General features: G+C 39.7%; 1 protein-coding gene across 1 annotated transcript; it reads left to right on the forward strand.

Annotated features, from left to right (window-relative positions):
* The first annotated feature begins 495 nt into the window (after positions 1–495).
* Positions 496–3,007, forward strand: LOC130520291 (uncharacterized). Its single transcript, XM_057024006.1, has 2 exons — positions 496–2,835; positions 2,972–3,007. Exon 1 carries the CDS (start codon positions 508–510, stop codon positions 2,398–2,400), a length of 1,893 nt encoding a protein of 630 aa, XP_056879986.1. The 5' UTR covers positions 496–507; the 3' UTR covers positions 2,401–2,835; positions 2,972–3,007.
* Positions 3,008–12,456: the final 9,449 nt, after the last annotated feature.

The raw sequence follows: 12,456 nt of genomic DNA on the forward strand, positions 1-12,456 counted from the left end.
AAGCAGTCATGGAGGCATTCTGTCCCGAGGATTGTGCAGCAGCCCTTAAAGACCTTGATCTTGGTGGTGAAGAACCTCAGTCGCAGCGAAGTCTAGGTCTAATTTGGGAGACAAAGGAGGATACATTCACCTTCTCAGTGGCCACTTCAGACAAGCCGTTTACTCGGCGCGGCGTTCTGTCATCAGTCAATAGTGTCTTTGACCCTCTAGGCCTACTGGCACCAGTTACAATCCAAGGACGAGCCTTACTCAGAGAGCTTACGTCAGAATGCTCAGAATGGGACACACCACTTCCAGAGGGCAAGAAAGGCAAATGGGAAACCTGGAGAGATTCCCTTGCAGGTCTGAAAGATCTTCATGTCCCAAGAACCTACACAGCTACCTCACTCAGTCTAGCAAAGACCAAGGAACTACTTTTATTCTCCGACGCTTCAACTAAGGCAATAGGCAGTGTAGCCTACTTGAGAGCCACTCAACCAGACAACACAAGTTGAAGTAGGATTTTTGATGGGCAAAGCTAGACTAGCACCCCAGTCAGAGCCCACTATACCTAGGCTTGAACTTTGCGCAGCCGTCATGGCTGTTGAGATGGCAGATCTAATCAAGGACGAGTTAGACCAGCATCTAGACGCAGTTCACTTCTACTCGGACAGTAAAGTAGTCCTAGGCTACATTTACAACGAGTCTAAGAGATTCTACACGTATGTCCACAATAGAGTGCAACGCATTCGCCAGTCATCAAAGCCAACACAGTGGCACTATGTGCGGACAGAAGAAAACCCCGCGGATCATGCCTCCAGGTCGCTGACACCTTCTCAACTAGCAAAGTCAACCTGGCTTACTGGACCGTCCTTCATCTACCATCCGCCTGTTGAGAACAAAACCTTGAGAGAAATGTTTGAGTTAGTTGAACCAGAGAAGGACTGTGAAATAAGGCTGCAAGTTAAGTCATATGCTACTTATCTCCAAGTACTTACTTGCAATCGTTTTGAACGCTTTTCCACCTTTGAGTCACTTGTGAGAGCACTGGCATTTCTTATCCACATCGCTAAATCATTCAACGGCACAAATACAAACAGTGAATGCAAAGGCTGGCACAAATGTCCCTTTCCTCGAACAGTGGACGAAATGACTCAAGCCAGACACGTCATTCTGAAAGAGACACAAATGGCCACCTTTGAAAAAGAGTTGAGTGCTCTTCGAGCCAATAAACCAATTCCTAGGCAAAGCCCCTTGCTAAAGCTCAGCCCAGTACTCGTCAATGGTCTCATTGCTGTAGGGGGTCGACTCGAGCATTCAGAGGTTGATAATTCAGAGAAGAACCCAATCGTCATTCCAAAAGACTCCTACATCTCCCTCCTGCTTACACGTCATTACCACAAGCAGGTGAAGCACCAAGGCCGTCACCTAACTGAGGGTGCAATTAGAGCTGCAGGGCTTTGGCTTTTGGGAGGTAAAAGACTTGTTAGCTCTGTTATCCACAAATGCATTACCTGCCGCAAACTGCGTGGTAAACAGCAAGAACAACGCATGGCAGATTTACTAACTGAACGCCTCAAAATGTGTCCACCTTTTACCCATGTCGGCCTCGACGTCTTTGGGCCCTGGACAGTAGCTACCAGACGCACCAGAGGTGGACAGGCACAAAGTAAGCGCTGGGCCATCATGTTTAGCTGCATGAGTTCGAGAGCTGTGCATATAGAGGTTATTGAATCTCTAGATACATCCAGCTGCATAAACGCTCTTCGTCGATTCTTTGCACTACGAGGCCCTGCCAAGTCACTCTTATCCGATCGAGGCACTAACTTCATCAGAGCATCTAAGGAGTTAGGAATGGACAGAACAATGCAACAATACCTGCAAGATCAAGGTTGCAGCTGGCAGTTCAATCCGGCTCATGCCTCCCATATGGGAGGCTCCTGGGAGCGCATGATCGGCATTGCTCGGAGAATTCTGGACTCAATGTTCCTTCAGGACAAAGTACACCTTACTCACGAGGTGTTGTGCACTGTGATGGCCGAAGTTACGGCCATCATAAATGCAAGGCCACTTCTTCCAGTGTCTTCAGATCCTGAGAACCCATTCATCCTGTCACCGTCAATGCTTCTCACCCAAAAATCATGCCTTCCACCCCCTCCAGGAACTTTCCTCGACAAGGACTTGTACATCAAGCAATGGAGGCAGGTTCAGGCTCTCGCTGACCAGTTTTGGACACGATGGAGGCGAGAGTACTTACCTACACTACAAAAGAGACAAAAATGGACTGTTTCACGACCAAACTTGCAAGTTGATGACCTTGTCCTGCTCAAAGATAAGCAGGTCACTCGCAACAGCTGGCCCATGGCTCGGGTCACTGCGACATTCCTTGGGAAGGACAATCGCGTAAGGAAGTGGAAGTAAAGACCAGTGACCAGGGTCATGTAAAGACTTTTCTAAGACCTGTAACTGAACTTATCCTTCTTTTGCCAAAGCACTGATTTTTCTTGTGTTTAGTTGTTATAGTGGCCTCATAGAGGCCAGGCGGGGAGTGTACTGCCTGCCCGCAGGCACTTTTCATAAATAACTTCTAAATAATAAATATCTCAATTTATATATGTTAAAAATGTTAATAAGTTAAGAAATATATTCGAAGTGTTTACAATTGTAATTCATTGTTTTGTAATTAATTTAGCTAATAATATTTTCGAATAGAGCGACTTCCGGTTTTCTGTTTGGCGCTTCCGGTCCGCTTCGCGGTAGTAAACAGAGGCCATGAGCAGATCTAGCACGGGATATCGGATCCCAATCCATTGTGAAACTTTGCCATCCACGTCGATCTGTTAACAAGGCAACGCCGTAAGTTTATGTTACATACTTACCTGTATGACTTATGTAATATTACGTGGTTATATGCGAAAATGTTTATAGATGAGTGCAATGTATTGTACGAACATCTGACTTGTTCTGAAAGTATACGTAATGTGCTTCACAGTTTTCACCGTTTCCAGTAAAGAAAATTTCTACGAAATACATCTCCCTGGTTCTTTGCTGGCGGTTTAGCTGCGTGTTTCATACAACACTACAGCAGTCACATTATGACGTTTTTGACGTCTGCTCGTGGGGAAAACATCATTTTTGGTCAGGAGACACATTTATTTCAAAACAGAGGTGAATGCAACATGATCATGTGAAAACGTATGCCGCAGTCATATTATGACGTTTTTGACGTTTTCTCGTGGAGAAAACGTCATTTTTGGTCAGGAGACACATTTATTTCAAAACAGAGGTGAATGCAACATGATCATCTGAAAACTCATGCTGCAGTCACATTATGACGTTTTTGACGTCTGCTCGTGGGGAAAACATCATTTTTGGTCAGGAGACACATTTATTTCAAAACAGAGGTGAATGCAACATGATCATGTGAAAACGTATGCCGCAGTCACATTATGACGTTTTTGACGTTTTCTCGTGGAGAAAACATCATTTTTGGTCAGGAGACACATTTATTTCAAAACAGAGGTGAATAAAACATGATCATCTGAAAACTCATGCTGCAGTCACATTATGACGTTTTTGACGTCTGCTCGTGGGGAAAACATCATTTTTGGTCAGGAGACACATTATTTCAAAACAGAGGTGAATGCAACATGATCATGTGAAAACGTATGCCGCAGTCATATTATGACTTTTTTGACGTTTTCTCGTGGAGAAAACATCATTTTTGGTCAGGAGACACATTTATTTCAAAACAGAAGTGAATGCAACATGATCATCTGAAAACGTATGCTGTAGTTACATTATGACGTTTTTGACGTTTTCTCGTGGAGAAAACGTCATTTTTGGTCAGGAGACACATTTATTTCAAAACAGAGGTGAATGCAACATGATCATGTGAAAACGTATGCCGCAGCCATTATATGACTTTTTTGACGTTTTCTCGTGGAGAAAACATCATTTTTGGTCAGGAGACACATTATTTCAAAACAGAGGTGAATGCAACATGATCATGTGAAAACGTATGCCGTAGTCACATTATGATGTTTTTGACGTTTTCTCTCGTGGAGAAAACATCATTTTTGGTCAGGAGACACATTTATTTCAAAACAGAGGTGAATGCAACATGATCATGTGAAAACGTATGCTGTAGTCACATTATGACGTTTTTGACGTCTGCTCGTGGGGAAAACATCATTTTTGGTCAGGAGACACATTTATTTCAAAACAGAGGTGAATGCAACATGATCATGTGAAAACGTATGCCGCAGTCACATTATGACGTTTTTGACGTTTTCTCGTGGAGGAAAACATCATTTTTGGTCAGGAGACACATTTATTTCAAAACAGAGGTGAATGAATGCAACATGATCATGTGAAAACGTATGACGCAGTCATATTATGACTTTTTTGGCGTTTTCTCGTGGAGAAAACATCATTTTTGGTCAGGAGACACATTTATTTCAAAACAGAGGTGAATGCAACATGATCATGTGAAAACGTATGACGCAGTCATATTATGACTTTTTTGAGGTTTTCTCGTGGAGAAAACATCATTTTTGGTCAGGAGACACATTTATTTCAAAACAGAGGTGAATGCAACATGATCATGTGAAAACGTATGCTGCAGTCACATTATGACGTTTTTGACGTTTTCTCGTGGAGAAAACATCATTTTTGGTCAGGAGACACATTTATTTCAAAACAGAGGTGAATGAAACATGATCATCTGAAAACTCATGCTGCAGTCACATTATGACGTTTTTGACGTCTGCTCGTGAGGAAACCATCACTTTTGGTCAGGAGACACATTATTTTAAAACAGAGGTGAATGAAACATGATCATGTGAAAACGTATGCCGCAGTCACATTATGACTTTTTTGAGTTTTTCTCGTGGAGAAAACATCATTTTTGGTCAGGAGACACATTTATTTCAAAACAGAGGTGAATGAATGCAACATGATCATGTGAAAACGTATGCTGCAGTCACATTATGACGTTTTTGACGTTGCTCGTGGGGAAACAATCACTTTTGGTCAGGAGACACATTTATTTTAAAACAGAGGTGAATGAAAATGATCATGTGAAAACGTATGCCGCAGCCATATTATGACTTTTTTGAGGTTTTCTCGTGGAGAAAACATCATTTTTGGTCAGGATACACATTTATTTCAAAACAGAGGTGAATGCAACATGATCATGTGAAAACTCATGCTGCAGTCACATTATGACGTTTTTGACGTCTGCTCGTGGGGAAACCATCACTTTTGGTCAGGAGACACATTTATTTTAAAACAGAGGTGAATGAAACATGATCATCTGAAAACTCATGCTGCAGTCACATTATGACGTTTTTGACGTCTGCTCGTGAGGAAACCATCACCTTTGGTCAGGAGACACATTTATTTTAAAACAGAGGTGAATGAAACATGATCATGTGAAAACGTATGCCGCAGTCACATTATGACTTTTTTGAGGTTTTCTCGTGGAGAAAACATCATTTTTGGTCAGGAGACACATTTATTTCAAAACAGAGGTGAATGCAACATGATCATGTGAAAACGTATGCTGCAGTTACATTATGACGTTTTTGACGTTTTCTCGTGGAGAAAACATCATTTTTGATCAGGAGACACATTTATTTCAAAACAGAGGTGAATGCAACATGATCATGTGAAAACGTATGCTGCAGTCACATTATGACTTTTTTGACGTTTTCCTCGTGGAGAAAACATCATTTTTGGTCAGGAGACACATTTATTTCAAAACAGAGCTGAATGCAACATGATCATCTGAAAACTCATGCTGCAGTCACATTATGACGTTTTTGACGTCTGCTCGTGGGGAAACCATCACTTTTGGTCAGGAGACACATTTATTTCAAAACAGAGGTGAATGCAACATGATCATGTGAAAACGTATGCCGCAGTCACATTATGACGTTTTTGACGTTTTCTCGTGGAGAAAACGTCATTTTTGGTCAGGAGACACATTTATTTCAAAACAGAGGTGAATGCAACATGATCATCTGAAAACTCATGCTGCAGTCACATTATGACGTTTTTGACGTCTGCTCGTGGGGAAACCATCACTTTTGGTCAGGAGACACATTTATTTCAAAACAGAGGTGAATGCAACATGATCATGTGAAAACGTATGCCGCAGTCACATTATGACGTTTTTGACGTTTTCTCGTGGAGAAAACATCATTTTGGTCAGGAGACACATTTATTTCAAAACAGAAGTGAATGCAACATGATCATCTGAAAACGTATGCTGTAGTCACATTATGACGTTTTTGACGTTTTCTCGTGGAGAAAACATCATTTTTGGTCAGGAGACACATTTATTTCAAAACAGAGGTGAATGCAACATGATCATGTGAAAACGTATGCCGCAGTCACATTATGACGTTTTTGACGTTTTCTCGTGGAGAAAACATCATTTTTGGTCAGGAGACACATTTATTTCAAAACAGAGGTGAATGCAACATGATCATGTGAAAACGTATGCCGCAGTCACATTATGACGTTTTTGACGTTTTCTCTCGTGGAGAAAACATCATTTTTGGTCAGGAGACACATTTATTTCAAAACAGAGGTGAATGCAACATGATCATGTGAAAACGTATGACGCAGTCACATTATGACTTTTTTGAGGTTTTCTCTCGTGAGAAAACATCATTTTTGGTCAGGAGACACATTTATTTCAAAACAGAGGTGAATGAAACATGATCATCTGAAAACTCATGCTGCAGTCACATTATGACGTTTTTGACGTCTGCTCGTGAGGAAACCATCACTTTTGGTCAGGAGACACATTTATTTCAAAACAGAGGTGAATGCAACATGATCATGTGAAAACGTATGCCGCAGCCACATTATGACTTTTTGAGTTTTCTCGTGGAGAAAACATCATTTTGGTCAGGAGAACACATTTATTTCAAAACAGAGGTCAATGCAACATGATCATCTGAAAACTCATGCTGCAGTCACATTATGACGTTTTTGAAGTCTGCTCGTGCGGAATCCATCACTTTTGGTCAGGAGACACATTTATTTTAAAACAGAGGTGAATGAATAATGATCATGTGAAAACGTATGCCGCACCATATTATGACTTGTTTGAGGTTTTCTCGTGGAGAAAACATCATTTTTGGTCAGGATACACATTTATTTCAAAACAGAGGTGAATGCAACATGATCATCTGAAAACTCATGCTGCAGTCATATTATGACGGTTTTGACGTCTGCTCGTGGGGAAACCATCACTTTTGATCAGGAGACACATTTATTTCAAAACAGATGTGAATGAAACATGATCATCTGAAAACTCATGCTGCAGTCACATTATGACGTTTTTGACGTCTGCTCGTGAGGAAACCATCACCTTTGGTCAGGAGACACATTTATTTTAAAACAGAGGTGAATGCAACATGATCATGTGAAAACGTATGCCGCAGCCATATTATGACTTTTTTGACATTTTCTCGTGGAGAAAACATCATTTTTGGTCAGGAGACACATTTATTTCAAAACAGAGGTGAATGCAACATGATCATGTGAAAACGTATGCCGCAGTCACATTATGACGTTTTTGACGTTTTCTCGTGGAGAAAACATCATTTTTGGTCAGGAGACACATTTATTTCAAAACAGAGGTGAATGCAACATGATCATGTGAAAACGTATGCTGCAGTCACATTATGACGTTTTTGACGTTTTCCTCGTGGAGAAAACATCATTTTTGGTCAGGAGACACATTTATTTCATAACCGAGGTGAATGCAACATGATCATGTGAAAACGTATGCTGCAGTCACATTATGACGTTTTTGACGTCTGCTCGTGGGGAAACCATCACTTTTGGTCAGGAGACACATTTATTTCAAAACAGAGGTGAATGCAACATGATCATGTGAAAACGTATGCTGCAGTCACATTATGACTTTTTTGAGGTTTTCTCATGGAGAAAACCTCATTTTTGGTCAGGAGACACATTTATTTCAAAACAGAGGTGAATGCAACATGATCATCTGAAAACTCATGCTGAAGTCATATTATGACGTTTTTGACGTCTGCTCGTGAGGAAACCATCACTTTTGGTCAGGAGACACATTTATTTCACAACCGAGGTGAATGCAACATGATCATGTGAAAACGTATGCTGCAGTCACATTATGACGTTTTTGACGTTTTCTCTGGAGAAAACATCATTTTTGGTCAGGAGACACATTTATTTCAAAACAGAGGTGAATGCAACATGATCATGTGAAAACGTATGCCGCAGCCATATTATGACTTTTTTTACGTTTTCTCGTGGAGAAAACATCATTTTTGGTCAGGAGACACATTTATTTCAAAACGGAGGTGAATGCAAGATCATCTGAAAACTCATGCTGCAGTCACATTATGACGTTTTTGACGTCTGCTCGTGGGGAAACCATCACTTTTGGTCAGGAGACACATTTATTTCAAAACAGAGGTGAATGCAACATGATCATGTGAAAACGTATGCCGCAGCCATATTATGACTTTTTTGACGTTTTCTCGTGGAGAAAACATCATTTTTGGTCAGGAGACACATTTATTTCAAAACAGAGGTGAATGCAACATGATCATCTGAAAACTCATGCTGCAGTGACATTATGACTTTTTTGAGATTTTCTCGTGGAGAAAACATCATTTTGGTCAGGATACACATTTATTTTTCAAACAGTGAATGCAACATAATCATGTGAAAACGAATGCCGCAGTGACATTATGACTTTTTTGACGTTTTCTCGTGGAGAAAACATCATTTTTGGTCAGGAGACACATTTATTTCAAAACAGAGGTGAATGAACATGATCATCTGAAAACTCATGCCGCAGTCATATTATGACTTTTTTGACGTTTTCGTGGAGAAAACATCATTTTTGGTCAGGAGACACATTTATTTCAAAACAGAGGTGAATGCAACATGATCATGTGAAAACGTATGCCGCAGCCATATTATGACTTTTTTGACGTTTTCTCGTGGAGAAAACATCATTTTTGGTCAGGAGACACATTTATTTCAAAACAGAGGTGAATACAACATGATCATGTGAAAACGTATGCCGCAGTCACATTATGACGTTTTTGACGTTTTCTTGTGGAGAAAACATAATTTTTGGTCAGGAGACACATTTATTTCAAAACAGAGGTGAATGAAACATGATCATCTGAAAACTCATGCTACAGTCATATTATGACTTTTTTGACGTTTTCTCGTGGAGAAAACATCACTTTTGGTCAGGAGACACATTTATTTCAAAACAGAGGTGAATGCAACATGATCATGTGAAAACGTATGCTGTAGTCACATTATGACTTTTTTGAGGTTTTCTCGTGGGAAAACATCATTTTTGGTCAGGAGACACATTTATTTCAAAACAGAGGTGAATGCAACATGATCATGTGAAAACGTATGCCGCATCACATTATGACTTTTTTGACGTTTTCTCGTGGAGAAAACATCATTTTTGGTCAGGAGACACATTTATTTCAAAACAGAGGTGAATGCAACATGATCATCTGAAAACTCATGCTGAAGTCACATTATGACGTTTTTGACGTCTGCTCGTGGGAAAACATCATTTTTGGTGTCAGGAGACACATTTATTTCAAAACAGAGGTGAATGCAACATGATCATATGAAAACGTATGCCGCAGCCATATTATGACTTTTTTGACGTTTTCTCGTGGAGAAAACATCATTTTTGGTCAGGAGACACATTTATTTCAAAACAGAGGTGAATTCAACATGATCATGTGAAAACGTATGCCGCAGTCACATTATGACGTTTTTGACGTTTTCTCGTGGAGAAAACATCATTTTTGGTCAGGAGACACATTTATTTCAAAACAGAGGTGAATGCAACATGATCATGTGAAAACGTATGCTGTAGTCACATTATGACTTTTTTGAGGTTTTTTCTCGTGGAGAAAACACATTTTTTGGTCAGGAGACACATTTATTTCAAAACAGAGGTGAATGCAACATGATCATGTGAAAACGTATGCCGCAGTCATATTATGACTTTTTTGATATTTTCTCGTGGAGAAAACATCATTTTTGATCAGGAGACACATTTATTTCAAAACAGAGGTGAATGCAACATGATCATGTGAAAACGTATGCTGCAGTCACATTATGACGTTTTTGACGTCTGCTCGTGGGGAAACCATCACTTTTGGTCAGGAGACACATTTATTTCAAAACAGAGGTGAATGCAACATGATCATGTGAAAACGTATGCCGCAGCCATATTATGACGTTTTTGACGTCTGCTCGTGGGAAAACATCATTTTGGTCAGGAGACACATTTATTTCAAAACAGAGGTGAATACAACATGATCATGTGAAAAAACGTGTATGCCGCAGTCACATTATGACGTTTTTGACGTTTTCTTGTGGAGAAAACATAATTTTTGATCAGGAGACACATTTATTTCAAAACAGAGGTGAATGCAACATGATCATGTGAAAACGTATGCTGCAGTCACATTATGACTTTTTTGAGGTTTTCTCGTGGAGAAAACATCACTTTTGGTCAGGAGACACATTTATTTCAAAACAGAGGTGAATGCAACATGATCATGTGAAAACGTATGCTGCAGTCACATTATGACGTTTTTGACGTTTTCTCGTGGAGAAAACATAATTTTTGGTCAGGAGACACATTTATTTCAAAACAGAGGTGAATGCAACATGATCATGTGAAAACGTATGCCCAGTCATATTATGATTTTTTGACGTTTTCTCGTGGAGAAAACATCATTTTTGGTCAGGAGACACATTTATTTCAAAACAGAGGTGAATGAAATGATCATCTGAAAACTCATGCTGCAGTCACATTATGACGTTTTTGATGTCTGCTCGTGGGAAAACATCATTTTTGGTCAGGAGACACATTTATTTCAAAACAGAGGTGAATGCAACATGATCATGTGAAAACATATGCCGCAGTCATATTATGACTTTTTTGACGTTTTCTCGTGGAAAAACATCATTTTTGGTCAGGAGACACATTTATTTCAAAACAGAGGTGAATGCAACATGATCATCTGAAACTCATGCTGAAGTCACATTATGACGTTTTTGACGTCTGCTCGTGGGGAAACATCATTTTTGGTCAGGAGACACATTTATTCAAAACAGAGGTGAATGCAACATGATCATGTGTGAAAACGTATGCCGCAGTCATATTATGACTTTTTTGACGTTTTCTCTCGTGTGGAGAAAACACCATTTTTGGTCAGGAGACACATTTATTTCAAAACAGAGGTGAATGCACAACATGATCATGTGAAAACGTATGCCGCAGCCATACATTATGACTTTTTTGACGTTTTCTCGGGAGAAAATCATTTTTGGTCAGGAGACACATTTATTTCAAAACAGAGGTGAATGAAACATGATCATCTGAAAACTCATGCTGAAGTCACATTATGACGTTTTTGACGTCTGCTCTGGGGAAAACATCATTTTTGGTCAGGAGACACATTTATTTCAAAACAGAGGTGAATGCAACATGATCATGTGAAAACGTATGCCGCAGTCATTTTGACTTTTTTTTTTTTTGACGTTTTTCTCGTTGAGAGAAACATCATTTTTGGTCAGGAGACACATTTATTTCAAAACAGAGCTGAATGCAACATGAACATGTGAAAACGTATGCCGCAGCCATATTATGACTTTTTTGACGTTTTCTCGTGGAGAAAACATCATTTTTGGTCAGGGACACATTTATTTCAAAACAGAGGTGAATACAACATGATCATGTGAAAACGTATGCCGCAGTCACATTATGACGTTTTTGACGTTTTCTTGTGTGAAAACATAATTTTTGGTCAGGAGACACATTTATTTCAAAACAGAGGTGAATGCAACATGATCATGTGAAAACGTATGCTGCAGTCACATTATGACGTTTTTGACGTTTTCTCGTGGAGAAAACATCACTTTTGGTCAGGAGACACATTTATTTCAAAACAGAGGTGAATGCAACATGATCATGTGAAAACGTACTGCAGTCACATTATGACTTTTTTGAGGTTTTCTCGTGGAGAAAACATCATTTTTGGTCAGGAGACACATTTATTTCAAAACAGAGGTGAATGCAACATGATCATCTGAAAACTCATGCTGCAGTCACATTATGACGTTTTTGACGTCTGCTCGTGGGAAAACATCATTTTTGGTCAGGAGACACATTTATTTCAAAACAGAAGTGAATGCAACATGATCATGTGAAAACGTATGCTGTAGTCACATTATGACGTTGACGTTTTTGACGTTTTCTTTATTTGTGGAGAAACCATCACTTTTGGTCAGGAGACACATTTATTTCAAAACAGAGGTGAATGCAACATGATCATGTGAAAACGTCATGCTGCAGTCACATTATGACTTTTTTGACGTTTTCTCGTGGAGAAAACATCATTTTTGGTCAGG

Source organism: Takifugu flavidus, unplaced genomic scaffold (assembly GCF_003711565.1).
Source record: "Takifugu flavidus isolate HTHZ2018 unplaced genomic scaffold, ASM371156v2 ctg338, whole genome shotgun sequence".
Classification (NCBI taxonomy): Eukaryota; Metazoa; Chordata; class Actinopteri; order Tetraodontiformes; family Tetraodontidae; genus Takifugu; species Takifugu flavidus.